Source organism: Oreochromis niloticus, linkage group LG16 (assembly GCF_001858045.2).
Source record: "Oreochromis niloticus isolate F11D_XX linkage group LG16, O_niloticus_UMD_NMBU, whole genome shotgun sequence".
In the NCBI taxonomy this organism is placed as follows: domain Eukaryota; kingdom Metazoa; phylum Chordata; class Actinopteri; order Cichliformes; family Cichlidae; genus Oreochromis; species Oreochromis niloticus.
Genome location: NC_031987.2, coordinates 27,007,373 through 27,034,721, shown reverse-complemented (window position 1 = coordinate 27,034,721; position 27,349 = coordinate 27,007,373). Strand labels below are relative to the sequence as shown.

Below are 27,349 nucleotides of genomic sequence, written 5' to 3'. Positions count from 1 at the left end.
TTTCACAGAGTACATCAGGGAGCATTTTGCTACTGGAATTTATTTAACAAATATGACTTGTTGACTCCAAATGTGAACCCCATTTTTATACAACACTTCACAATTTTTTGTGACGATGTTCCAAGTATTGGACAATGAAGATGACTGGACAGAATCAGAGTTTCAGCATTTAAGAAAGAAGTTTAGTCTGGAAAAAAGTCAAGTCAAAATGAAGGTGTTTTTGATCGTCCTGAAATCTGGGACCTGATGCTTGACACTGAGTGCAAAAGGAAATTGAAGCCAACTTAATCACGGCACGTGGGAAGCATTCGTGCAGGCAGCCACGGAGCAGAGGAGCCTTTTGATCTTGTGGATAAGATGTTGAAAGCATATCGACTAATGAGCGTCACAATGTCACTGAAGATACACTTTTTACAGTCTCATCTTGACTTTTTTCCACGAAATTTGAGCGACATGAGTAATTGTGACATTGTAATGGAAAACTGACATCAGGTAAAATTTAAACCGAGCATGACAGCTGACTACTGCTGGTTCTTACAGAGAGAGACGGATGTCCAGTATAAGCACAAAAGCAAGTGCCTCAAACATTTTTGAGAACGCTGACCTTATTTGAGCTAAATTGACAGAAATCTGCTGGAACACAGCATGTATCATCTTCAGGTTTGTTTTCAAAATAAGCACATTAATACAGTTTTGGTGGGAAATAGTTAAACTTCCATTCATTGTCTTGACATATCATTATCCAAATGTGTCAAAACATCAGTGATGTCAGTGTTTCATTCATTCCAGTAAATCCCCACTGCAAACTATAACATCAATAACAAACATAAAGTTATTCATTTGCTGATTAGCAGCCTTTAGCAGTGGATTTTACAGGCAACTCTAAAAAAGACGTGGTGCTGCTCCTGGATATCACACGGAAATAATGCATAACAAAAACAATTTGATGTAAAATGTAACGTTTAAAAGGAGGTCTCTGATGAGGGAGCGTGCACAGCGTCAGAGCTAGAAGGTGCTGCTCTGCTGAGCCAGAAAGTAATCCATGTTCTTTTTCCTTCTAGGTTTGAAGAGGACGTAGAAAAACACAGAGACCACTGTGAGGAATGAGGTCACAGCCCCTGCAGCCACAACCGCCCATGTAAAGGTGGAGTCTGTAGACAGAGACGCAAAGGTAGATTAGTGTTTTTACATATCAAGGTTTGGTTGTCCTGTCTTTGGTTTGTTGAGGTGGTCTCAACAAACAAAAGACAAAAAATATAACTTAACACTTCTCGTCTTCCTCCTTTGTTCTGAGTGACACATTTTAACTCCCGCATCTCGTCTTCTTCTGTTATTGCGTCAACAATTACCCTCAACTCAATCTGGCAGCCTTTGGACACCCTGGTAACCCTGGAAACATCGAGACAAACAGCCGTCTGTGTGAACGAGGCGTGTCACAGAGGAGTATATAGCAGAGTCAGAGCTGTTAGCACCACCATAACGGCAGTGGATTAAGACAGACATTTAAGCTTGGTGACATGTTTTAATACCAGTGGATCAAATATTCATAACAACCTCTCAGAAAAGTGTTATTCAAGCGGTCTGAGAGGAAGTGTCAGGACACCAGCACATGAGTGTGGGGTTATTGTGTATTTTATAAAGTAAGGTTAAAGCATTGGTCACATCCTATCCCATTGTGGAGCACAGTATTTAATATAAACTCACAATATCGTTACTATCATTATAATTTTAAGATGTATAAAGCAGCACATTAATAATTATCCAGCTGAACTTACCTGTGTTTGATAAAGAGGACTGGGAATGCTAGTCTGAGTCACAGCACACCATTGATCTTAGAAATATAGTAGACAATGAAAGTGATAATAAGGACAACCATCACACCACCGAGTACAGATCCAATCACAACGATGATGTTTGAATCTGTGGAGATGAACAACCAAGATAATTAAATGTCAAAACAGTGATTGAACCTTAAAAATATAATGAAATAAGCTAAATAAATAAAAAGCCTAAATAATAATCATAACTCTTATACAGTCACATTTCTGTCACTTTAACTAATTCTAATTAAATTGCCTCCAATATAATCTGTCATTCATGCATGTTTGTAACAATTCATAAATATCTTATACAGATAATGTTTTAGATATAGACTCCTTTAATATTTTGTAGTTAAAAGATTGAATATTAAATGCTGTTGTGCTGAGACCTGGGATTAGTCTGACTGGGAGTTTGTTTACCTTGAACATCTGTCGTCATGGTAATAAAATTATCCCATGTGAAATCGTATACAACTGGTCTACATGAATGAAAGAAGTTAATAGCTTAGTGAGGTAACTTCACTAAGCTCAATTTTTTTTTTTTTTTCACTGTTACAAAGGTGGTTCACTTCTTACTGGGGTACATCGTCATGGTAACAGTCCTAAGCTGCTCTAAAGCTCTGTTTGATAAGAGAAATCACCACCTACTGACCAGTCAGTTTGACTTCTTTCTTTTTTATATTTTAGAGAAAAGATTACCTGATTAACTGATTGTGAGAAAATACACTAGTCCTCAAGGTTAGTAAGCAAAGTAAGGTGAGATATAATGTTTTTACCTGCTGGTTGCAGACTGAAATATCCTTCAGGAAAGCCCCTGTCACTGTACGCACGGCAGGTGTAGTTTATGTAGAAGTCCTCCTCCTTCAGCTCAGAAAATATCAGCCAGGTCTCTAACCACGCACCTTTACTGGAGCCATCTTGGGGCAGCAAACTGTTGAGGACAATCAGATGAGATGGTTCAAAAATTCCCAAAAGTGTCAACGGTCTCAAAAGTTACCACATAAAACAAATTGATGGAGATTTAAGGTACTGACCGCTGTTCTAACATGTGGACACGGTGAGAGGTGTTTGTATCAAAGAATCCATCTTTGTCCAACCAATAAAGATAAGCAGAAGGCTTCCCGACACCCGGCACAAACACCAGGCACCTTTTACTGAAGTTGTACCCTGAACACATGCACAAACAGTAACTCAGTATATATATTAAACTGTATTTCTTTAAGCTCTATCAACCAAAGAATGTATTTATTGAAACATTTTTATATTCATTGTTATGTTCATCCTAAAATATGGAATCTCCCTGCACTATGGAAAAAATTAAAGAAGTCTTTGATTTTCAACACAATATGTTGGCCTATGAAGCCTGAGATGCATAAATATTAAATCAACAGAACACCACATTTCTCAGAATATCATAGATTAGAAGACTTACCTCTCTGTGCTTTGATTATATCATTGGAGGGTTCATGCACTTGTGGAACCAAAGAGTAACTCTCTGAAATAGAAAACATCAAATACCGTGTACAGTATAGAGATGGACCGATCCGATATTACGGTCTGATACTGACCTAAATTACTGGATCGGATATCAGAGAAAAACAAAAAAAGGAATCCGATCCATTAAATATCACAAAAGCACCCCACAAAACTTGCGACATGGCGTAACTAAGCTCATAACCTTAGCACGTCGGAGGAATATGCCTCACGTGATAGAGCGGCTGTGGCGTGGGAGACCTGTCGGTGGTCTGGTTGAGCATTTGGACCCTCACTACCAAACCGCATTTCATCTCCCAGAAAGTTATCCCAGAGAAGTAAAGCAAGTGTGTAAGTTCATCTCTGAATGTTTGTAAAGCATTCCCACGTTAAGCTTAACAACCAATATATAGCGCGACTGCCTCTTCTCTCTCCCTCCCTCTCCTGTTCCTACTTCAATTATGAAACTGATCAATGATCAGCTGATCGGCTTTTCTGTCGTGACTCCGTCTCTCTTGTTTGTTTATCGCCCACTTTGCGCCAGAAAGAAGAAACCAGCGGATAAACAACAGCAGCACGTTTAAGCGTGATAAGCTGTTGTTAGAATTTATTTAATATTACTTTCTACACCAGGATCCTTTTCTACGTAGCTGACGGCTGGTAACTGTGCAGGGGCGGATCTAGCAAAGTTTTGCCAGGGGGCCAGATAGGGCATTAACAGGGAAAGGGGGCACAAAGACATACTTTTCTTTCTTATTCTCATGTCTAGCTTTTAATAAATAAATATCTGAATCTTACACAAGTTTTCATCAGATGTAAAATGTATAGAAATCCATTATTGTATATAGGAACTATTAAGTCAAATTTATAACCTAGTAAGCTGTAGTACTTTTTCCTTTGGGAAGATACCATGTGTGCAGTCTGCAATTCTGTTCAAGAAAGATGTTGAATCTATTTAATTATTGTGGGAAAATTATTGATTTCTGTGCATTTTTATTTTATTTTATTTTTATTTATTTTTTTACACGTGCATTAAATTAAAGTTGATTACGTCAATTAAGCATTATGAGGTGGAGGGTGAGGGGTGGTTCCCTATTTTTTTTTTTTTTGCTGGGAATTGGCAACCCTGTTAGTTAGGTTGCTTAATATTTCCGCTAAATACTCTTTAAAATACCAGAAAAGGAAGGATGGTGTAGGTTTAAGTTTGTTTGATTGATCAGTGTTGCTGAACTATGAAATATTTTGGGTGCAGTGTATTTTTTGCATACAGGTATAACAGAATAGCTTTAGTTTTGTTTTCTTTTTTCAAACTTGAGTATGAACTTATAAAAAATGTAGCAAGATATTTAAAAAACGTTTTATTGATTATAAAATACGCTATATTGGATTTATATCGGTATCGGCAGATATCCAAATTTATGAAATCGGTATCGGACATAAAAAAGTGGTATCGTGCCATCTCTAGTACAGTAGTCTACAGTAGAGATTGGACAATCACAAAGATATGTTGGAAAGGAATGATATTTTCCACTATGCAGTTTACAGTAAGCAAACCTAAGCCATCACAAGATCACTGACCACCTGGACCCCCATAAACAGACTCCCTTCTAGATGTCTGGATGGTGGGTTTTGGGGAGGTCTTGGGCTCTCTCATGTTGGGCTAACGAGGTTTAATGCACGTGATTGCAGAAACTCTGAGTCCTGGGGGAAATGCTCTGACCCTAGTAAAGATGTGTTTATCGGTTCAGCTAACATTTTGGTTCATACTACTCGAAATACTCAGTACAAGTTTCAGAAAGGGTAATTACTCACAGTATGCTTCTTAGCTAATGACGTGTCATTGGCAAGTTGTTGATTTTGCTATTTTGTCTTGTAAACCAATTTGCCCCATGCTATGTTCCATAGAAAAAACAATGACGGCAGGAACAATGGTAAGAATTTAAACAATGTTTACTGTGTCATCACTGTTATTAGAAAAATCACCTTTACATATGGACAAAGAAACTGCTGCAGTCATTTTCTGTTTCTACTATCTCACCTTTGACCTCTGCTTTAATAGACTCTGATACAGACCCTTTGATTCCACCCAGAGTGAATGTCAGAGTACAGGTATAGGTGCCTTTGTGTTGAAGCTCCACACTGATAATTTTCAGTCTGGTGCCCCAATAGTCAAAGCCGCCTGTTCCGTCCTCTATGGGGTCACAACCCTAGAAGGAGAAACAAATGGGTCTTGTTTTCAAATTCACAAAACAAAAGACAAGTATCTGTTCAAAATTATGATAAACAGTGCAGTTGGTGAGTTTACAGCCGCTGGGATCCCATTTGAGTGCCACTAGGTGATTGCCAACTACATTTCTACTATTGATAGCAGGATGATATTGATCTTTTGAGTAAGTACTTTTAAAATGTGAAAGTTCAAAACAGTTGCAGTTGCACAAAAGATGAAAATATACCAACAAAAGACACATGGATACTGGGATCTGCTTTCAGTCAAACTGTAGATTTTAAACACTGGTGTCAGAGTTTCAATACATTCCTGGTATTGATGGAAGTTGAAATAGTGGTAGTAAATAGTTGAGGTTGCAGCTACTGTGCACTCTCTCCATTAAAACCATTAGGTTTCATGCCAGCACTCAAGAATTCTGGAGAACTCACTCTGTACCACTTGATGGAGGAAGAGATGTTGTAGCTGTTCAGCTTATTCATTTCGTTCCTCAGAGGGCAGCTCAGGTTGTCAGTGACTCCTTTTGTAAGTGGCTGAAAAGCTTTCCTTGGCATTCCACATTCTCCTGGAAGTCTTTCCTCCACCACCAGTCGGCAGGCCTGTCTATAGCAGTGGGAAGGAGTCCTGTTGGAAAATTAGAAAATTAGAAATATTATGAATGAATGGATAATTAGGCACACTAGTCTTAGCAATGAGGGGCATTTTTGACCCTCAAACTCAAATGACAATTAAAAAGTGCTTTAAATTTGCATAAATCTGAAATGATGTGTAAAATCTTTATTACCTGCTATAGTAGATATCAAGACATCTAAGCTGGAAAGTATGGTAATGGGCATGTATGCATGTATACTTTAAGTGCAGCATTTAAATATAAAATCAGTGTAGTGGAAAAGCCATCTAACTTTAATACTATCAATATGTTTGTCTTACATTACAGGCTAAATATTAAAATAGGTTATACTGGATTCTTATTAGATTGGTTTAGTTCACTAATTGTTTAGTCACAACCCCCAGAGAATCGTGTCTCTATTTCACCACCTATATTTATTTTAGGCTTCTGAAATAGAATACAGTGGTCCCTCGTTTATCGCGGGAGTTACGTTCTAAAAATAACCCGTGATAGGTGAAATCCAGGAAGTAGCCAACTTTATTTTTTTTACAATTATTATAGTGTTTTAAGGCTGTAAAACCCCTCACTACACGCTTTATACACTTTTCTCAGACAGGCGGAAACATTTTCACGCTTTTCTCTCTTGTTTAAACACTCAAACACAAACCTTTGTAGAAAAATAAGTCCAGTATTATAGAATGAAACCAAAGGCACCCGCAGGAGCCTTTGACAGTGCAAAAATTTTCGTCGACATTGTTGTGTTTGTTGGGGAGAAAACTTACAAACATACAGTACAGCACTTCAGAGTCACACTGCTAGCGATCGAAGATTTATGTAAATTTGACAAGCTGCATTCATTCTGTACTGTACAGGAGACACGGCACAAGATTGATTCACAATGGTCTACAGCCAATCAGGATCCAGAACACAATGCGCTGTACAAAATTTTTAAAAAGCATGCAAAATTGCACAAAAAAATCCGCGAAAGGTGAACTGCGTAACAGCGAGGGACCGCTGTATAGTATAATAGAATCTTTCAGGTTATATTGAAATTGAGTTACATATTTTTGCATGTAGCTCTTGCTTTTTTAACAGTATTTATTTTTTGTGTACAAAATTCTTGCATGAGTTCTCATAATCAAAACTAAGCAGTCACATCGGTTGTGTAATTTACTGTTTTCTATTATTTTCTAATATTTCAAGATCTGCGGGTGAAGATCATGTGAGGTGAGGTGCGGACCCATGTGCAGACAACACAGGAAAATGTGAACTTAGGAACAAATAGCGAGCCGTTTATTTTGGGCTGAACACCAGGATATAATATAAGGAAAAACCAGCATGCAGAAATAACCTAAACTGGTGAAAACTACTAGGAAACCTTGAAACCATGAAACACAATGAGAGGAATGAGGAGGTGAGCAGAGACTCGGAGGAGGGACAAGAGAAGACTGAAACAATACATACACAAAAGGGTGATAAGGAAAGTGATAACACATGGGAGCACAGCAGGAACAAATTAAACACAACGAGACAGGGGAAGCAAAACTGAACACAATGAGACAAGGGACCATCAAAATAAAACAGGAAGTGGCATGCAGACTGAGACCCACACAAGGACACAGACAGACTGGTGAGACAACCACAAGGAGGAGAACGTGGAAACGGGTAAGGTGAACACAGACATGACAAAGGTGTTGAGTGAGAGGGACACAGAAGGAAAGAGACGTAAACACAGATAACACGACAGACACTTACAGGCAACAAAGGGAAAGTGACCAAGACACAAGAGGAACCTAACAGACAAGAAACTAAACTGGGAATACCAGGGAACTCAGGAACTTGAAAAGAACAGACTCAAGACTAACTAGCGGAACTTAAATATCATCATTAAATTGTAAAACAATCACAAAAACACAGGAAACTCAAAATACTGGGTCCAAGGCCCAGAACCATGACGCTAGTGCTTCCTACCTCAGTATGGTCACATAATCCCCACTGTCATTCATGGTTACTTTTAGAAACCACAGGGTGTCCTCGTGCACCATGATGTGACCAGCCTGACTGCTGATTTCTTGGCCCGACACTGAGTTGTACCACGTGATGCTGTACGGGACAGTTTTGAAGTCAAAGACGTCTGAGGAGACCAGTGTGCTTCTCAGCATAGCCACATCTCCAGGAACAGAGAAAACCCTCTCAAACTGGAGTTTGTGGTCAGTACAGTTCTCTGCAACATACATGGAAGTGTGGAATAGAGAAAAAAAGTTATTTAACCTTTTAATGCTGAGAAATCAAACATTTCAAAGTCAAAGATAATGTTCATCCATCTATACATCCATCCGCCCATATATTTTCTACCACTAATGTGGGTCTGGGTCACGGGGGCAGCAGTCTAAACAAACCACTGTCTCCAACAGTGTCCACATCATTGCTGACACTGCATCAATCCTTCAGCTGATCTCCCGTTCCACTGTCTCCTCATGAACAAAATCCTGAGATATTTAAACTCTTCCAACTGGGTTGAAATTTGTGCCTGATCCAGAGTCAGCAGTCCACCATTTTCTTACTGAGAACAGTGGCCTCAATGTTTGAGGTGCTAATTTTCATTGTAGATGCTTGACACTCGGCCACAAATTTCTCCAGCTAGAGGTCACCAAGACTGAAGCCAAAAGAGCCACATTACACACACATGACATGGTGGAGGAAAGGTGGAGAGCAAGCTTGACTTTGTGAGTTTGTAAGAAAATCTTTGATCCAGGTGCAAGTGAGAGTGTGGAAATCCAGTAAGGTCAAAATATCTGGAAAGATGATGTTGAATGTTGAAATATAATGGATGAAGAGCATTGGTACATATTTCCCATTCTGTTTTAGATTAACTGGTACTAGGTCACGAGGGATCGTAACAGTGTCCCCTGTTTACCTGTTTTAAGATGTATGGAAACTGATGTAGGGTCAAAAGTGGGATAAAGGTCAATTTTAATTTGCCTCATTGGCAGTCTATCAAACACTTCAAAACACTACATTATAAGTGAGCGTAACAGCTTTGAAATTATTCAGACAGTCCACAGCAGGCTTTGTAAGAACTTGGATAATAGTGGCTCACTGAGTGGTTGGCTTTTGCTAAATTAAAGATAAATGTAAAGACAGACGTTCGTTGATTGGAGCACACCTTCAGGACTTTCCAAGGTATTCCATCAGGGCTAGCAGCCTTCCACTGTTTCCTGACATGAGCACCTGGATTGCTTTATATCCCTGCACAGAGAGGCCCATAGTGTGTGCATCAGGTGTGGGTGTTGTTGCTGTGCTCAGGACAGGTGTGTTCTTGTCAAACTGGGCAAAGAGTCGATTGTACTCCTTTCCTCCAGTGAGGCATCTGTGTTGGAACACGTGGTAGCTTTGAGGTGCCATACTCACCTTGCATCGTGGTCTGTGAAGCTGTCCTCCATTGTCTTGGTGTAAACACATTTAGCATCTCTGATGCCTACCTTCAGTTCAGCTGTGGCGGTGCTGTACAGGGCCGTGTCACCTGACTTGAAGCAAGCATCACAAGCTCTGAGGAGTTTGTGGACATCTGACATCTGACATTTCTATGTTCTGATATGCAAATCAATGCCATGTAGCTAGTGCAAAGCATTCTTGGAGTTGGGCAAGAGTTCAGGCCATGTCTTATTAGTCTTGAATATGGGCCTTGTCTTCAGCCTGAGGGGGTGTAGGCTGGGACAAGGAGCATGGAAAGGTGGCCGGATTTCAGTGAAATCACCATGATCACCTTAAATATACATAGTAATAAATTTGTTTTCTCTCCCTGGAAAATCCACAAAGTTACTCCATTTAAGGCCAGTCGTCATGTGGACTATGAATGCACAGAGTGGTTCGTGGGATGTCATTATTTTCTTATAACTTTGCAAGTATGTCCATGCTATCACCAGAAACAACACCAAGCTGCAGGACACTAAAAACTTAACTCCACAGTAATATACTTTAATCTGTGTGTCAGATTGAATTATTATTTAACTGAAGGTGCTGGAACATCATCCATGTCATCCACTTTAACTCCTCGGTAACTTGGTCCAATGTTGACTTTTCCATAAAAGTCTATTGAATTGCACTTGTTCTGACCCGTCACCTAGGATCAGTTTTCTTTTTTCTAATCATGGATTAGAAAAAACATCACTCATCAAAATACTTTGAATTTTTAGTGTACAGTTAACATTTCCTTTTAGTGGTTGTACTTTTCCAACATTTGATCAGCAGCTCCATAAGGTAGCTCATGTAAAAATCATGCTGCGTGTGTGTGTGTGTGTGTGTGTGTGTGTGTGTGTGTGTGTGTGTGTGTGTCTGTGTCTGAGTGTGCGTGTGTGTGTCTGTGTATTGTGTAAAACAGTGTTACTCAACTCACCCTCTTCAGATCCTCTACATTTTCCACACAGCCTGAAGAAAAACACAAAGCTTACCAGGACTAGACTTAAGTCCATGGCTGAAAAACACACAGATACACAACATGTACAACTCAGCGTTCATGCTAGAAAATATATAAACAGCAAAAAATGGCAATCAGGTAACAACTGGAAAATTTTAGGTAGTGAAAGCAACAACTTACTAGAGCCTTTAAAATCCAGCAATGATCAGCAGAAATGAACGACCGAACTTTACTCTGCCTCAGATTTTTCCTCTTCTGCTTGCTTCTCCCTTTCTCGTTCTCTCACTCCTCCTCATTCCTCATGAATGACTTGTGTTGTTCCGTTTGAGGAGTTGTTTATATAAACCTCAAATGCTACATAATGCTCTTTGAGCAGGAACAGAACTTCGCAATTTTAAGGGTTACTGGAAGAAGGAAACTGTCTTGTAAAGAAAAGCAGACTGAAACTAACAATGCAAAGTCTCCTCAACTGCAGTGCAGCTCAGAGAGAAAGTTTCAAGTGTAAATTGAAAAATACAGTCTCCAAGTCTCCAGCGGTAAATGGACTGATTCTTATATAGCGCTTTTCTACTCTCCCGCAGTACTCAAAGCGCTGTATACAACATGCCTCATTCACCCATTCATACAAGCACTTCTAAACTCGAGTGCAAACTAATAAACGTTCACACTCCAATGACCGCATCGGAGGGCAACTTGGGGTTAATATCTTGCCCAAGAATATTTGGCTTGCAGACTGGGGAAGCCAAAGATTGAACCACCGTGTCACCTGACCTTCCAACCAGTAGCTGATCTGCTCTACCACCTGAGCCACAGCCACCCCTAACCTTACAGCACCTGGTATTCCCAGGCGGTCTCCCAGTCAAGTACTAACAAAGCCCAACCCTGCTTAGCTTCCAAGATCAGACAAGCTCGGGCGTGCTCAGGGTGGTATGGCCGTAAGCCAGTTATCAGCACTTTTCCACTGCAGTCAGTGACTGCCTAACTCTGCCAGCGTTGGAGAAAAAAACCCTGCTTTACTTATTATTTTAACCCTCATCCTGGCTACTGGGGTTAACACAGACCGCTGAAGTATTGTCAGTCAGTTTGTTCCCAATAATGTCACATCATTGCTTTCCATTTCTACTTTGATTAGTGCTTTAAAAATCCAAATGTTTTGGGTTCCAAGGGGACCCCAATCAAAAGCACCCAATCCGATGTGTTTTAAGTTTGATAAATGGAACTCTTTGTAAATATTTGTTTCTCCTATCACATGCCAGCATACCTGAAGAATAGCACAAGGCAAAACTGTGTGCTGTAACTGCCTGTAGTATGTGCTTAGCTTTAGCTGTTTTTAGTTGTTTCTGGTCCCTGCACAACTGCAGTGAGAGCTTGGTTAATATTGCCAGCAAAAATTCAAACGGTCTTCTATACTTGATAAAAGGCAGTCCTAGCAGAGACCGCCTTTGTCAAAGAATCTGTTCATAACTTTTAAGGAATGCAGGAATTTGTTGCCACAGGCAAGGACCAGAGAGTGTCTGCTTCTTGCAGATGTTGTTGTTTTCTTGGGCTCTTCAAGTGGTGGCCTCCAGCTTGCACCGGGGTGGTTTGAAGCTGGTTTGCAGTATGAAGCAGTTGAGAGGAGTTTAGTTTGGATGAATACAACTGTCCATTATTGTATGTTTACACCGTCAGGTGACCCTAAAGCTGTCAGTTTAATTGATCTACAATCCTACTGTTGTCTAAGGCTGTGCTGCTCCATAGGCAATTATTTGAGAATGTTTTTTGTGTTTAATACATCTTGATAATTGTATTTTTTTTTAAAGTCTAGAAGAATTGGATCGTTTACCTTAGTTTTACTTAAAAGTAACTTTATTTGTCTGGGTAAACCTGTGATGACATCACTTCCTGTCCAAAAAATTTCATCACTTCCCATTTTGAGAAAATCAGTGTAACCATGCTGACCATTTGCTGAACTCACTCTTTCAAATATGAAAGTATTTTGTTTAGAGGTTAATTCATGACGGTGAACAAGCAAAGGATAGTGTACAAGCTAGTAGCTACAGTTAATCTGAGAGTTAAAAAACGCAGATGTTGATTGTTTTGTGCTGTTTATTTGTATTATTCCCAGTTTTCACCAAGATGTCGGTGAAGAATATATTAAAGTACAGTAAATCTTAATGTGATCCTGTGTCTTCACTGGACCTGGTTTAACTATGTTTAACTTAAGACAACTCTAAACTGTGTGAACTAAGAGGTTTGCTTGAAACAACCCAAGGTATCTCTAAAACAGTGACAAAACCAGTGAAGAATTTCAACACCAACAAAGTGGAGTGCACAGAACAGATGTTTCTGTCACGGTCCAGTGTTTTGTTTGTTGTTATTATTATTGTTCTATGATTTCTTTGCTGTAAATGACTTGTGTTCTGATTTGATGTTTGATTTTCACTATTAGTGTTTAGGTTTCTTTCTCTGTATTTCTAGTGCTCTAGTTCTTTGTTCTGTGATTTCTTCTTCTTAGGTTTTATCCATGTGTCCCTTTTAGTCCGGTGTCAAGTCTGCGTCTTTGTGAATCGTCTCTTGTTTCCTGTTTTATTTTGATAGTCCCAGTCCTACATTAGTGTGTCTAGTTTTGCTTCCCCATGTCTCGTTATGCCCATCTTACCCCAGCTGTGTCTCCCTCCTGTTTCTCATTCCCTGATTACTCCTTTGTGTATTTGAGCCCTGTGTTTTTTCCTGTATGTTGCTGGTTCGTCTGCGTTTTCTCCCCGAGTTCCTCTATGCTTCATGTACCTCTGCTCTCCGTCGCCTTGTGTTCTGGTTTGTTGTTTAATTCTTAGTTCTGTTCTCACCTTTTGTTGTATGTCCCTCTCCACAATAAAGCTCAATCACATCAGCAGTGCCTGCATCTTGGGCCCTCACTCATAACCCAACACGTCTGCCGTCGCAGCCGTGACAGTTTCGTCCATTACAGATGACCCTAGCAAGACCTGCCTGTTACACAAAGCCACATCCTCTCCAAAATAAAACTAATAGTGTAGGTCATTCAGAAACAAATCTCTGGATGAAAGAAAAGCCTTCATCAAACAAAAGGGCATATGTTTCAAATGCTGTGCTTAAAGTTCTCACATGGCTTAAGATCGCAGGTCATCTGTGAAGTGCTCTGGGTGCTATAGCAGTTATCATGATACAGCTATGCATCCTGGTCCTGATGCTGACGGAGCTCAGGCTGCTTCACCATCAGAAGAGAATGGCAGGGAGGAAGAAAATCCATCTCATGTTGCTGTCATCAGCACAAGCTGCACAGAAGTCTGTAGTTCAGGTCAGCTCGATAGACCACACAACGCTGTAATCTGGGTTGGGAAGTAATAGGAGAGGTGTGCTTGGGTAATGTACAATCAATGTGGTCAAGACTCATATCTTGGAAAGTGGTCGCCATTCGGCCTGTGCAAGTTTCATGAACTTGAGCCAGTCAAACCAGCTGAGACAACACGAGGACCAGCTGAGACAACTGCTCATGGTGATGGCTCACAACCCATCACCATGAGCAGGTGAAACATCACCTGACAGAAGGTGCAATCAGAGCACTTAGAAAGCCAAGAAACGTATCAGTGCAGAACTCCACAAATGTGTAACATGCAGATTCTAAGCTGTTCTGTTACTCAGCTTAGAAGCTTTCATCTTAGAATCGGTCGTCCTTTTACTTTTGTGGCAGTTGGAAGTTCAACCCATCACATGCCTCTAACAAAGGAGGATCTTAGGAGCCCATAAAAGACTAAATTTTATCATTACGGGTGGCACAGTGGTTAGCATTGTTGCCGCACAGCAAGAAGGTCCTGAGTTCAATTCCACCATCAGGCCAGGATGGATTTTGCATATTCTCCCTGTGTTTGCATGGGTTCTTCTTGGGTACTCTGGCCTCCTCCCATAGTCTACGTGTTAGCCCTGTGACAGACTGGTGGCCTGTCCAGGGTGTACCCAACCTCTTGCCCTAAGACAGCTGGGATAGGCTCCAGTGCCCCTGAAAAAGGATAAGCGGAAGCGAATAGATGGATGGATTACAATCTAACAACAATAAGATCAGAAAATGAAAACAGTTTATAGTAGATATGTAAATGATCCTTAATCAGTATTATCAACAATAACAGAGGCATGGGCCCTGGTGGGTATTAAGTCAAACAATCCTGACTGTCAGTATTTAAATAAAGTAACAAAAAAAATACACAATGTTAATCAGACTAAAGGCTCTTGATTCAATAGCATTTCTTCCAAAAAAACCAGTGTAAACATAAAGTGTAGTTATACAGAGGTGACACCTGGGCGTCCCCAGTACACAGAGGTGTCACCAGAATCGTTATTGTGTATCTGTTGTGTGCCGTTTTCTGTCACATTAAGTGGTTTCAGCAGCCTGAGTGTGTCTGCCTCCCACATTTCTGCGTGTTATGACGGTCACATTGAGCCCTCTTGTGGCTGCACGGGGAGTCGGCCTGACATGAGAAACCCTGACAAACATGAAAGTCGAGCTTTAGCCATTAGATGTGTTCCAATTGATGCTAAACTTTGATTTTTAATGGTCCTGCTGCACTTTGAGCGCTTTCTTAGCCTGTTTTCTGGTGAGAGGATGAATCGAGAACTTTCTGTGTGGACTGCGTGTTTCTCTCTGTGTCTGTGTGCTTTCCCCTGCTACAGTCCAAAGTCAGTCAGGCAGTTAGATGTTGGTGTGGCGGTGTTTGTCTGTATCGGCCCTTTGCTGGATGTATGTGAAACAGTATGTGAAATAAGGATGTGGTTTTAAAATTAGGTTACTGTTTCCATGGCCTTGTTTTTATAGGCCTCTGTGGTACTCAGACATGTTTAAATCTTCTTGTGCGCTGCAGATGAATCATGTTTACTCTGCAGAAAACAAGGCACTCCTCTGCAGCTGTACCTCTGATACCCCAATCAGACCACAGGTACATCACCACAAAGTCTAAAAATATAGATCCTTTACCTTTTAAATTCATTGACCATTTAGTGCTGGTTTAGCTCAGTGAGTGAGCAGGTGACCATATGGCCAGAGAGCAGTAGGCCCGGGTTGCGGTCCGACCCATGGCCCTTTGCTGCATGTCTTCCTCTCTCTGTCTCCCCGCTTTCCTGTCTATCCACACTGTCTCTATCCAATAAAGGCTAAAGGCCAAAAAACAAATTAAAAAAAATCTTTTTACCAATATGATAGAATTTTAGTAATATCTCTGTAGTTGTACGTATCTGGAAGAGGTTATTGTTAATACATGAATTTCTGACAATATTTGCATCAAATAACGCAGAGAGATACTGTACAATAACTGGTGAAAGACAGTTCCCGTGAGATGTTTTTGTATGTTTGCCTTCAGCTCTGTGTCACGATTCCTGCTTAATGACTGGTAGGCAGGGTGTCTCAAGGAGACTGTGATGTTGTAAAGATGTTCTTATTATACATGTAAGTGTAAGATCTGTCAATAAAAACACAGTTTATTCATAAGTATATACTGACTATGGTGTTACCTTGTTAATTCAAGCACCATCCAAGTTAGTTTGGCTTTGTTATATTTATTCTTTTCTGCGTCTTTTCTATGTAAATATACAGGTCCCAGTTTTCCCTGGTTGTGACTCTTCCACAACCACCTTTAGAAAACGTACTTTTAGTCTTTCAATCAGAGTACCCTATAATATTGAACTCTCGATAGGAGGTACTTATTTGTACCCTAATGGTTTGAGCGCAGGAGAACAAGTGTAGTATGACTACATGAGGAAACCAGAATACCTATTCAAAAGGCTTTGAGGCAACAGTGTTAACCCCTCTGCCACCAGTACAACTCACAAATACAGAATTGTTGGAATATATTAAATTTCATCCATCCATTTTCTTCCACTTTTCCAGCCTGGAATTTATCCCAAGTGTCAAGTCAGTTGCAGGTAGAGCCAGGTAATCATTCATACCTGCAGCCAATTTAGAATCACCTGTTAATCTTAAAAAGAAGCAAGTCTTTGAATGATGGGAGACACCAGAGTACCCAGCAGTAACCCATACAGGCATGGTGAGAGCAGGCAAGGAAAAGCTCTGGCCAGGCAGAGGGTTTGAACCCAGGTCCTTCTTTCACTGAGGCATCATCGTCCTGCCTGCATTAAATGTTTTTAAATTAACTTAAATGCTTAAGGTAAAATTATATTTTATCTGATGTATTTTTGTTTTTGAATTAAATTAAACCACTTGCAAATATGGAAGAGTTTAAGTATCTCGGGGTCTTGTTCACGAGTGACGGGAGAAGGGAGCGGGAGATCGACAGACGGATTGGTGCTGTGGCTGCAGTGATGCGGAAGCTGTATCGGTCTGTTGTGGTAAAGAGAGCTGTGTAAAAGCGAAGCTCTCAATTTACCGGTCGATCTACGTCCCTACCCTCACCTATGGTCACAAGCTGTGGGTAGTGACCGAAAGAACGAGATCGCGGATACAAGTGGCAGAAATGGGTGGCTGGCCTCTCCCTTAGAGATAGGGTGAGAAGTTCAGCCATCCGGGAGGGGCTCAGAGTAGAGCCGCTGCTCCTCCACATCGAAAGGAGTCAGTTGAGGTGGTTCGAACATCTGACAAGGATGCCTCCTGGGTGAGGCCTTCCGGGCATGTCCCACCGGGAGGAGGCCCCGGGGCAGACCCAGGACACGCTGGAGAGATTATATCTCTTGGCTTGTCTGGGAACGCCTTGGTGTTCCCAGACAAGGTGGAGGAGGTGGCTGGGGAGAGGGAGGTCTGGGCTTCTCTGCTGGCCCTGGATAAGCGGAAGAAGATGGATGGATGGATGGATGGATGGATGGATGGATGGATGGCACTTGCAAATATTGCATCTTAAAATCTCAATGAAATGGTGCAAGTTTCTGTTTCACCCCTTCAAAAGATAGACACAGGCATTTTGAGGCATGGCAATGGATGGATATGATAAACAAAAATGTGTAACATACTTGACATAGGTCAAGTCAGTTTTGCCATTTAAATGTGTAGATATGAAAGTTTGAAAATTAAGCTCTTCAACTGAACACGATGCTTCCCTGAGAACATTTATTGCACTTTTTAACACATACACAGTATAAACACATCAATAACACCGGTAAACAAGCATTTTGCTACTGGAATTTTTTCACCCATACCAAATTTGATGATGTTCCAAGCATTGGACAATGAGGATAACTGGACAGAAACAGCACTTCAGCATTTAAGAAATAAGTTTAGTCCTGAGAAAACGGAAACCAAAATTAAGGAAGGTGTTTTTGATGGACCTGAAATCTGCGACATGATGCTTGACACTTTGCGCAAAAAGAAATTGAAGCCAACTGAATCAGAACAAACACATTATTACAGTTTTGGTGGGAAATAGTTAAAATTCCACTCATTTTCTTGATATATCATTATCCAAATGTGTCAAAGCATCAATGATGCCAGTGTGTATCTCAAACATCTGGCGTGTTATCTTAAATTGGATTTCATGTCTTGAATCGGTGTAAAAGAACTAGAAAACAACAGCTCATCTATTACATGCTTCCAACCTTACAAAAAAAACATTGTTCATCTTTGAGTGTCAGAGAGGTATTTGTTTCATTCATTCCAGTAAATCCCCACCGAAAACTATAACGTCATTAACAAACATAAAGTTATTCATTTGCTGATTAGCAGCCTTTAGCAGTGGATTTTATGGACAACCCTAAAAAAGACGTGGTGCTGCTCCTGGATATCACACGGAAATAATGCATAACAATAACAATTTGATGTAAAAGGTAACGTTTAAAAGGAGGTCTCTGATGAGGGAGCGTGCACGGCGTCAGAGCTAGAAGGTGCTGCTCTGCCGAGCCAGAAAGTAATCCATGTTCTTTTTCCTTCTAGGTTTGAAGAGGACGTAGAAAAACACAGAGACCACTGTGAGGAATGCGATCACAGCCCCTGCAGCCACAACCGCCCATGTAAAGGTGGAGTCTGTAGACAGAGACGCAAAGGTAGATTAGTGTTTTTACATATTAAGGTTTAGTTGTCCTGTCTTTGGTTTGTTGAGGTGGTCTCAACAAAAAAAAGACAAAAATATAACTTAACACTTTGTGTGTGTCATCAATTTTGCGCGAGTTCGCAGCCTGATGTGAAGAACAGCTCACCTTCTACTCGAAGCTGAGCAACAACTTCTCGTCTTCCTCCTTTGTTCTGAGTGACACATTTAAACTCCGACTTCTCGTCTTCTTCTGTTATTGCTTCGACAATTAGCCTCAACTCAATCTGGCAGCCTTTGGACACCCTGGTAACCCTGGAAACATCAAGACAAGCAGCCGTCTGTTTTTAATGCTGTGAACGAGGCGTGTCTCTAATGATTACACATAAAGAGTAATCATTAGAGTCAGAGCTGTTAGCAACACCATACTGGTAGTAGATTATTTCAATACTGAAAAATATCCATAACAACCTCTCAGAAATGTGTTATTTAACTTGTCTGAGAGGAAGTGGCAAGACACCATCACAGTTTTTTAAAGACCAGATCCTGTAGGAGCGCAAAAGGTTATGTTGGAAATGGGCATGATTGCAAAGTGGGTTTGGAAGAGCACTGTGACCCTGGAGCACAGGGCTTATCTTTAGCATGCACATACACATGTTTGTCTGTTGGCCTTTCATTTGAATTTTCTTTTGCAATTTTTCTCATAATGGTTACATCCATTTATTCTTTAACCTGCAGTCAAAATCCAAGAAGCTAAAATCATTCAAAGTAGCATCAGTTGAACTCGTAATAATACTTACATTTAAGTTAGATAAAGTTTACATGTAATTTTAGAACCAGTGCAGACAAAATCAAAAATTACCTTCTTCCCCCCTGCAGAGCACGCTTGTCAAGGTACGATGACTCCACTGTCTGGCTGTTTACCAACCATGTGACCTCAGTAGAATCTGCTGTTTGACATTCGGTGAGCACCTTACAGAACAGTTCCAGTCCTGAACCTAAAGAAAGTCAGAGGCAAATCTAAATGAGACATTTAATATATATTTACAGTCTGTTTGGCTGTATGTTTATTTAAGAATGAGGTTATATCATTATTATTTATTTTAGGACTAAAAAGTTTTATCACTTACCATGTGGACTTTCAAAAATGGTCCCATTTAGTGGTGAAACAATCACAGGTGGCTGAACTATTGGAGCTAAAACATAAACAAGGGATTTCTTCATGAACAGTCCCTCTGGGGAATTTGAATTAATCAAATTTACAAATATATATATATTAAAAAACTCACTGTTGACAGTGCTGGTGCTGATTAACCCAGGATCAGAGGTCACGGAGAAGTTAGGCACAGTGGATTTGGTTGTGATCTCAGGATCAGGGCCTGGAAGACATATCCAAACAAACGGCTCCTTAAATAATAACAACAGTGGACTATTTGGCACAGTAATAATCATTAATGTGTTTAATGGAGTTCTCTGTGCGGCTCGGTTAAGCCCATGCTATGTCCGTAGTGGGCCAGTAGAGGGCAGTGCACAGCAATGCTCTAGTTGTAAAGACGCAAATTGATGATCTTTATTGTAGAGTACTTTACCGTTGCACATTATCATAAAACTATAGTGATTGGTTATTTAAAACTATATAAACTATCTAAAACTATATATGCAGTAATAGCTATGTTATAGATAAAAACTGTTATTTAACCCACATTTCTCAGCACATGCATGACTTTGCAGGTCACAAACCTTGCACATGGAGAAGAATGACTCTGCTGACTTTGTACTGCTGGCTGTTAATGCGGACCCTGTGCTTGCAGGTGTAGATGCCTGCATGGGCTCGCTTCACAGCTGGGATCATCAGTTTGCCTGTGTGCTGTTGGAAGGACCCTGCTTTGCCTGGTGGAGGAGCAGTGGTGTTGGAGTCCTGCAAGAAGCCAGCATGTGGTTAAATGACTCATCACTACCAGCCTTAGCCTATTACCTTAAAAGAGTGTAAAAAATAAGACTTTCAAACGCATCAGGCAGAAAGTTCCTTGCCAAGCGCCGACAGGTTTGTTCACTCACCTTGTACCACTCTATCACGCTGTCCGTCTTGTTGAACTTGGATGGACAGTCCAATGCAAGCTTCTCTCCCACTGCGGCTCTCACTTCATACGTCAGCTTTTTCATGTCTACTGAAGTGGGCTCGTACACGTGCAGCTTGATACTTCCAGTTACGCAGTAGGTCTCATTTCTGGAAACAAAAAAAAGTGTTACAAGTGACAAAGTTTTCTCCAGTTTGAAAGTTTCAATCCGGAGAAGAAAGTATAAAAAGAAACATACTTTCTGCTAGTTTCTGATAATGTTGCTTTGTAGCCACCCTGCCTGTAAGTTGGAGGGAGGGCGGTTTTCCATTTAATTTCTAACAAAACAGCAAGTAAAAATGTAAACATGTAAATGTGAAAAATAATACTTTTATTTTTGGTAATTATTGCATGTTTAAGTGTTGGACATAAAAACTAAACAATGTTGTCATTTGTTCCTATCAGATTACATATCAGTTTTTGCTAGTTTCACCAGCATCGCCTGTGGAATGAATGGTCTTGTTACTTGGAGAGATCATTTCTCTTGACTCTGGTTAACTACCTGTATGTGCAGGTATATTCCCCTGAGTCTGAAGCCAGAGCTGGGAGGAGCCACAGCTGGTTATCCTGCTGCTGAACACGGCCTTCAGCCTGATAGTTTGCGCCCTCCGTCTCATTGTCCTTGGTGATGGAGTACTCGGCGGTTGGGGGGGCAATGTTGCGTACTTCAAGAACACGCCTGAACATCGGGAAAGAGAGGATTACTGCTTCACCCTCCACTCTGAATATCCCCACCTCTGGATTGACCAGGTAGCAGCCATCTGCAACAAAAGCATCACTCAAAATTAGTAACTGTGTAAAGATGTGCATTTTCTCGGAACAGCAAAGTTTATTGACTAGGGATGCACTCATAGCTGGACTGGCCATCGGGCATACCGGGCATTTGCCCGGTGGGCCGCTCGTGATTTTTCGTTTTTATGGGCCGATGGGGTTTTCTTTCTTTCTTTCTTTTTTTTTTTCAACGGTATAAATGAATAGTGGTGTATTGGCCAGTTGGTCATCGTGTATTGGGCTGGACCAATTACAGCCGAGGAGGTCGAACTTTAAAGTTGAGGTGAAAAGCAACGCGATTTGTCCCGATCAGCTGATCAATGATCAATGATCAGCTGATCGGCTTTTCTCTCTGCGTCAGAAAGAGCAAACCAGCGGAGGTCGCGTTAAACAACAGAAGCACCTTTAAATTTGATGAGCTGTTGTTAGAATTTATTTAATATTAATTTCTAGTATCAGCTGATGTTTGCTGGAGGGATGAAGGGTTGAAGGGAAGTTATGAACTGTTTCTGGGAGACAAATAACACCAGGATCCTTTTCTAAGTAGCTGACAGCTGGTAACTGTGCAGGGGCGGGTCTAGCAAAGTTTTGCCAGGGGGCCAGGTAGGGCATTAACAGGGAAAGGGGGGCACAAAAAACACGTTTCTTTCTTATTCTCATTTAAAATTTCTAGCTTTTAACAAATAATTATCTGAATCATACAACCAAAGTTTTCATAGAAATCCATTATTGTACATAGTAATTTTTTTCAGGGTCCCAACATAATTTCTTCAGAAGTAAGTACTGTATATGATGCCAGTATTTTCCCACATTTTCTACATACTGTACCAGTACTGTGTGTAAAATACCATCAAAATTAAGTTTTGATGGTAAGTTTTGAGTGAGGAAGTTTTATTCTTTCTCACCTTTCTTTCTGTCTCCTTTCACTTTTTAAAGGTTGCCATGTTAGAAAAAATATTTTGCCCTGCCATGCTGTTTATTGATGTGGTAAATAAATAGTTTATGAAAATATCACTAAATCTGTCATGTATTATTTTTAATATTCAGTAATGGTCATGTCTCACCTCTAGTCTTCTCTGTCTTAATTTCAAGTTTCCACGATATGTTGTAGATAGTTCAGGAGGTAAACCAAGCAGTCTTTGGGTTTCGGCTGAGTACTTTTTAGAATACCAGAATAGGGAGGATGGTGTAGGTTTAAGTTAAGTTCTAGATTGATACATATATACCAACAAGACAGTGTACATCTCTGTCACAACGACGTTTGTTTTCATTCAAAGGCTTTATGGTTTTTCCCATAATACCTGGTGGGCCAGTCTCTAGTCAAAATGCCCGGGCTGATTTTTTTTCCCAGTCCAGCCCTGGATGCACTGATGAAGAAATTCAATACCAATGATTAGAAGAAAACTTTGATGATCCCAGTATCTTCTATTAAAATTCTATGTATGTATTTGTTTATTGTTACCAAAAAAACCAAGAAATCTTCATTCTAAAAGTGGCTGACCTTTTTAAGATTGTTTTCAGCTCTGACTATTTTTTAACATTTAACATTTCAGTTTTAGTGCAACAGACCAATACCACTGGACACTAACATCAGTAAGTGCCATCCCATTTGCTGATATGAGCAAACTTCAGTAACAGCTGACATCAAAATTAGTACCTTATAGTACATATTAGTTCCATGTAGTAATTAGAAACGACACATGCAACAGTGCAACTCATAAAGTGTGATTCTCACAAGACAGTCACACTGTCACATGAGCATTAAGTCAGTATTAGCAAAAACCCCTTACAGTCCCTCCAACACACCACCTACAATGCTCAACATTTATTAGACCACCACCCGGTGTAAGGTTGGTCTTGCTTAACCATTACAGTAACACTTTTTATGTTTCTGTAATGGTTAAGCAACCAGTATGATCAAGCTCTGAGATCCAAATTCTATTTTTCAATTGTAGAATATAATTATCAGATTTTTTTTTTTTTACAGTTTTACAAAAAAGCACATTATTATTTTTTGATGAAGATGCCGTACCTAATGATTTGCCAAATAAATAACTATAATTTTTAGTTTTAAAGAACTTTTTGACAGCCTTCTTTGTGTTTTCTCGTTCTAATAAATTTGGTAACGGCTGTACCTGTAGGCCTCGGGATGAGGTTTTTAGATAGATCGCTCCCTAGCATCTACATGTAAACATATGTAGAGTGGGTGATGATCATGGAGTCTGCTGTAGTAAGATATCTGTCTAAAAAGCAAGATCAACCCACTATAATACTGTAATGATCACAACGCATTCTCTCTGTGACGTATACTACTGCCTCTTACAGTATGCAGTGTGTGTAGTGTAGCTGCTGCAAGCTCACCTTTCGTTGGCAAAGGAGGTAATGGAGGTCTTCCATAAACGCAGCTGATGATGACCACAGCACATGTTAATGGCAAAAAGACCATGATGGCAGTCTGCAGGGAGACAAACGTCTGAAATAAAACATCCACCAGCAAAACGTTTAAGAAAAGGCTTAAGAGAAAAATAACCCAGAGAGGATAAAACAATGGGCATTAAAGCTCAGAAAAATAACAGAGGAAAAACTTCAAATGTTATCCGTACAGGAGCCTCTAAACACTGGGCTACTGAGGTATTTTAAATGCTGTCTGCTCATAAAGCTTTAACCAAATCGGCTTTTATGCAAACTCTTTTCAGATTGTACAGGTTGTGACATCAGCAGATCGTCATCAAAATGCTGGCAATCCACTTCATCTCGCCCCCACGTTCTAGAGTCAAAATTAGGGAGTTTACCAATGGCACCACATGGGATGACTCATATTAAACCTTCTAAAGTCACTCACATCATAGGTCAGTAAAATGAATTACAATAGTAACTGGAATGGGAATGTATTATTAAAATGTGTACTATTTATTCTAATACTAAAGACCTAAACTAGTAGTGAGGACAGGTGTAACCTATAGTGATTTTTATTAAGATCAGGGCAACAATTTGGTAATATATTGCATATTCAGTCAACAATAAATATTCATTTAAGGCAGTGGTAGGAAACTCCAGGCCTCGAGGGTCGGTGTCCTGCAGCTTTTAGATCTCACCCTGGGTCAACACACCTGAATCACATGATCAGTTCATTACCAGGCCTCTGGAGAATTTCATGTTGAGGAGGTAATTTAGCCATTTGAATCAGCTGTGTTGGATCAAGGACACATCTAATACCTGCAGGACACCGGCCCTCGAGGCCTGGAGTTTGACACCTGTGATTTAAGGACATATAAAAGTGCTACATAATAACGTTAGTGTAAGGTCTACTTGTATTTAATTTTTTCTGGATATAGTCCGTTTACTGTATACTATTTGCACACATAGTAGTATATAACGTACTTTCAAAGTTTTCCATATTGTATTTAAATGCATTTTGTTAGGCAAGATTTCCATAGTTTTGTTTCCGTGGAAACAAGTGAATTTTCGCTTCTGTTTTCTCCTCCGATTACAAGGATCAGCTGACAGAAGTGAACATTTTCCCGCTCTCTCTTACACACACACACACACACACACACACACACACACACACACACACGAGTGCCACACACATGCGCATGTGATAAGTCTTTTCCACGCTGAAATCTTCCATGTGTCATTAAAAGGAAGGCCCATAAAGTGTGGGAGTGCCATTGTTGTAAATGAATATAGATACACGAGTCACAATGCACTGACACATTTTCCAGGATTAAGAGTTTCGATTAAAGCCGAGAACAATTTTATAACTCATTTATTATGACCATTTTTTTTACTGCTACTGCCAAACCCATATTAAGCTTACAGTGCTATATGTAGTTTCCTTCAGTTTTCAGTTTATTATATTATAAATACTACATGTGTTCTTATGATAAGCTCAATATTTCATAATTAAATGAACCTTTTGTATTCACAGTACACAGTCTACGCCGAAACTAGAGCATTTGACCTCCACTTCAAAAATATATCTCACATTGTTAACACAATGATGGCGACTTAATTCGACATTAAGTTGTGGATGCCTTTGCATTTATTGTGAAAATCACTTTTTTAGGATAAAAAAAGTATGCACGTCTTCATTGTTGTGATTCAGTAGAACTGTCGGTCTGAGATAGAAACATTTACATTTTTTTCCTACAGTGCACCCATACAAATATTTTATTTTAGTAGTTTTGGATAAACTCTAAAGTCTCGATTTGTTGTAAACTAACTAGATTTAAACATTTGTGCAAGAAAGGAAATATTTAAAGTAACCATGCTGTGACAGTAAAACCCTGCATGGGAGTGTAAATGCTTGCAAATATAAAAAACAGAATAAAATATGGAATTTTCAGTACTTATTAGCATATAACAAGCATATTATTGTTAAAATATACTATATATAATAGTTAGGCAGTATTGTTATATAAGCAACCATATGTGTGTACATATAAATACGGCACACATGTGTACTTAACCTTACTTTCCTATAATAACATACACAGCAATGCAGTATACTCACGGTGTAAAGGCGAGCGGTGGTGGCGGTGGTGGTCCTGGCAGTGTGACACTGGTGACAGGTAGATGTGGTGACAGCATGGACTGAAGCAGCAAATGATCAGTTTCCTATTGGCTCAGGGGAAACCTGCAGTCTCTTTTCAATGTTCCCACCCCTCTGAGGTGGAAATTTCTCAGGTTTCCCAATGTAATGCAGTGTGATGCACAGCTCACCACTCAAGTCTGGTGTCTCCAAAACACACAGTATATACACAAACCTACTCAGATCCACTATGAGAAAAGACCTATAATGATTTCCAAACAGTTTCCTGAGTCTAAAGGCAGCATTCTTGTCTTACATCTGTTTACAGCAGGCACTCACTGGAACGAGCTGCTGCTTTTGTCTGCATGGACATCTCTGTTTGTTTTAACACATGAACACACATCATCACGAACGTCACAATGTACTCACAGCCAGCAATGCTGTGTGGAGCCATGCAGGCAGTTCCCCCTGTTGAGATATTGAGCTGCCTTTAGCCACCCCCGTCATAATAGGGGTTTGTACTTTCATTGTGGTTCTGAAATTATCTTTTTAAATTGTGTAAATCGAAAAGCTGTCATTTAAAGGACTACTTTTTTCCACCCAAGCCTTTCTGCTTTCTTACCACTCGATGGACGAGCTCTAAGCAATTCGGACACAATAAGGCAATTTGTTTACTCACAGTTGTGATTAAACTGGTGGAGTAGGACAGCTCACCTGCTCTGGCGACACCTTCTACAGTATGTGAACGTGCACACCTTCACATAAGCAGGCAGCATTTGACATTTCATTAAGCAGAAATGAAAGGAGCAGCAGTTTTGCTGATGTCGACATGATCAATCATTTAATGTTAGCATAGCTGAAACTGTTACTCATTTGGGATCTAAACCTTTAGTCATAAAATAACTGGAATTCTGGATTTCAATGTTCTTATTATAAGAAACAACCTTTTCTTCGAGGGATCTAAAGACATTTGCAACTACTTTATTCATCATTTATATATCATTACTCCTCCTCAGTGTGCCATTTATAAATACAGATATATTATTATGACTATGATTATGATTATTACTAGCAGTGATGTAGTAGCACTCATGGCTGTACAAAGTGTAAGAGTAACAGATGGATAAATATATCTGTTTTTTATAAATGGCATACTGAGGAGGCATAATGATATATAAATGCTGAATAAAGTACTCGCTAATACATTATTAATGCTTAACAGTGTGGCACTGATATAAAGTACTACTTTTTATTTATATTATGTATTTTGAGAGAATAATCTAGCTCAGAGGTGGATATCTCAGACAATCAGCCAGGCAGTGTTATTGGATTTAGCACTGAAATAGTTTTAAAGGCTTTTTCCTAATAAATTTGCAATTTAACACAATAAGCTTACATTAGGTCACACAATATACTACTGAAAAA

General features: G+C 39.9%; 2 protein-coding genes, 1 long non-coding RNA gene and 1 pseudogene across 5 annotated transcripts; 1 reads left to right on the top strand and 3 right to left on the bottom strand.

Annotated features, from left to right (window-relative positions):
- LOC109197618 (interleukin-1 receptor type 2) lies at positions 1 to 11,023 on the bottom strand. 2 transcript variants are annotated; one of them, XR_003216832.1, is made up of 11 exons: positions 10,725 to 11,023; positions 10,524 to 10,601; positions 8,099 to 8,351; positions 5,949 to 6,141; positions 5,332 to 5,500; positions 3,253 to 3,315; positions 2,855 to 2,987; positions 2,597 to 2,751; positions 1,776 to 1,920; positions 1,350 to 1,389; positions 1 to 1,151 (listed from the first exon to the last, which is right to left on the bottom strand). XR_003216832.1 is itself a non-coding variant. In XM_019353065.2 (10 exons), the coding sequence occupies exons 2-9, from the start codon at positions 10,597 to 10,599 to the stop codon at positions 1,814 to 1,816; spliced, it is 1,149 nt and encodes a 382-aa protein (XP_019208610.1). In that variant the 5' UTR covers positions 10,600 to 10,601; positions 10,725 to 11,022; the 3' UTR covers positions 1 to 1,389; positions 1,776 to 1,813. The 2 variants fall into 2 exon arrangements, 1 of the variants encoding a protein (XP_019208610.1); XM_019353065.2 differs by having other exon boundaries at positions 1 to 1,389; positions 10,725 to 11,022.
- A 343-nt stretch (positions 11,024 to 11,366) lies between these two features.
- LOC112844243 (uncharacterized) lies at positions 11,367 to 11,485 on the bottom strand (annotated as a pseudogene).
- A 6,082-nt stretch (positions 11,486 to 17,567) lies between these two features.
- On the bottom strand, positions 17,568 to 26,372 carry LOC100702124 (interleukin-1 receptor type 2). Of its 2 annotated transcripts, none has more exons than XM_013277365.3 (10): positions 25,907 to 26,372; positions 23,752 to 23,863; positions 21,122 to 21,380; positions 20,561 to 20,729; positions 20,243 to 20,420; positions 19,792 to 19,881; positions 19,633 to 19,698; positions 19,365 to 19,500; positions 18,672 to 18,817; positions 17,568 to 18,498 (listed from the first exon to the last, which is right to left on the bottom strand). In XM_013277365.3, the coding sequence occupies exons 2-10, from the start codon at positions 23,834 to 23,836 to the stop codon at positions 18,353 to 18,355; spliced, it is 1,275 nt and encodes a 424-aa protein (XP_013132819.1). In that variant the 5' UTR covers positions 23,837 to 23,863; positions 25,907 to 26,372; the 3' UTR covers positions 17,568 to 18,352. The 2 variants fall into 2 exon arrangements, with proteins under 2 accessions (XP_013132819.1, XP_003454960.1); XM_003454912.5 differs by having other exon boundaries at positions 23,752 to 23,845; positions 25,907 to 26,371.
- LOC112844174 (uncharacterized) lies at positions 19,380 to 21,249 on the top strand. The gene is made up of 3 exons (XR_003216830.1): positions 19,380 to 19,466; positions 20,314 to 20,546; positions 21,134 to 21,249. It is a non-coding gene; the product is annotated as an uncharacterized LOC112844174 (long non-coding RNA).
- Positions 26,373 to 27,349: the final 977 nt, after the last annotated feature.

Excerpts from the sequence above, each read along its gene's own strand:
- LOC100702124 (XM_013277365.3), bottom strand. The coding sequence starts at position 23,836 with ATGGTCTTTTTGCCATTAACATGTGCTGTGGTCATCATCAGCTGCGTT. Across the intron at positions 20,730-21,121 it reads GAATATACCTGCACATACAG|AAATGAGACCTACTGCGTAA; the intron begins GTAGTTAACCAG and ends TTTTGTTTCCAG. Across the intron at positions 18,818-19,364 it reads GCTCTGCAGGGGGGAAGAAG|GGTTACCAGGGTGTCCAAAG; the intron begins GTAATTTTTGAT and ends TGATGTTTCCAG.
- LOC109197618 (XM_019353065.2), bottom strand. The coding sequence starts at position 10,599 with ATGGACTTAAGTCTAGTCCTGGTAAGCTTTGTGTTTTTCTTCAGGCTG. Across the intron at positions 2,988-3,252 it reads TATAATCAAAGCACAGAGAG|GGTACAACTTCAGTAAAAGG; the intron begins GTAAGTCTTCTA and ends GCATGTGTTCAG. Across the intron at positions 2,752-2,854 it reads GTCCACATGTTAGAACAGCG|TTTGCTGCCCCAAGATGGCT; the intron begins GTCAGTACCTTA and ends TGTCCTCAACAG.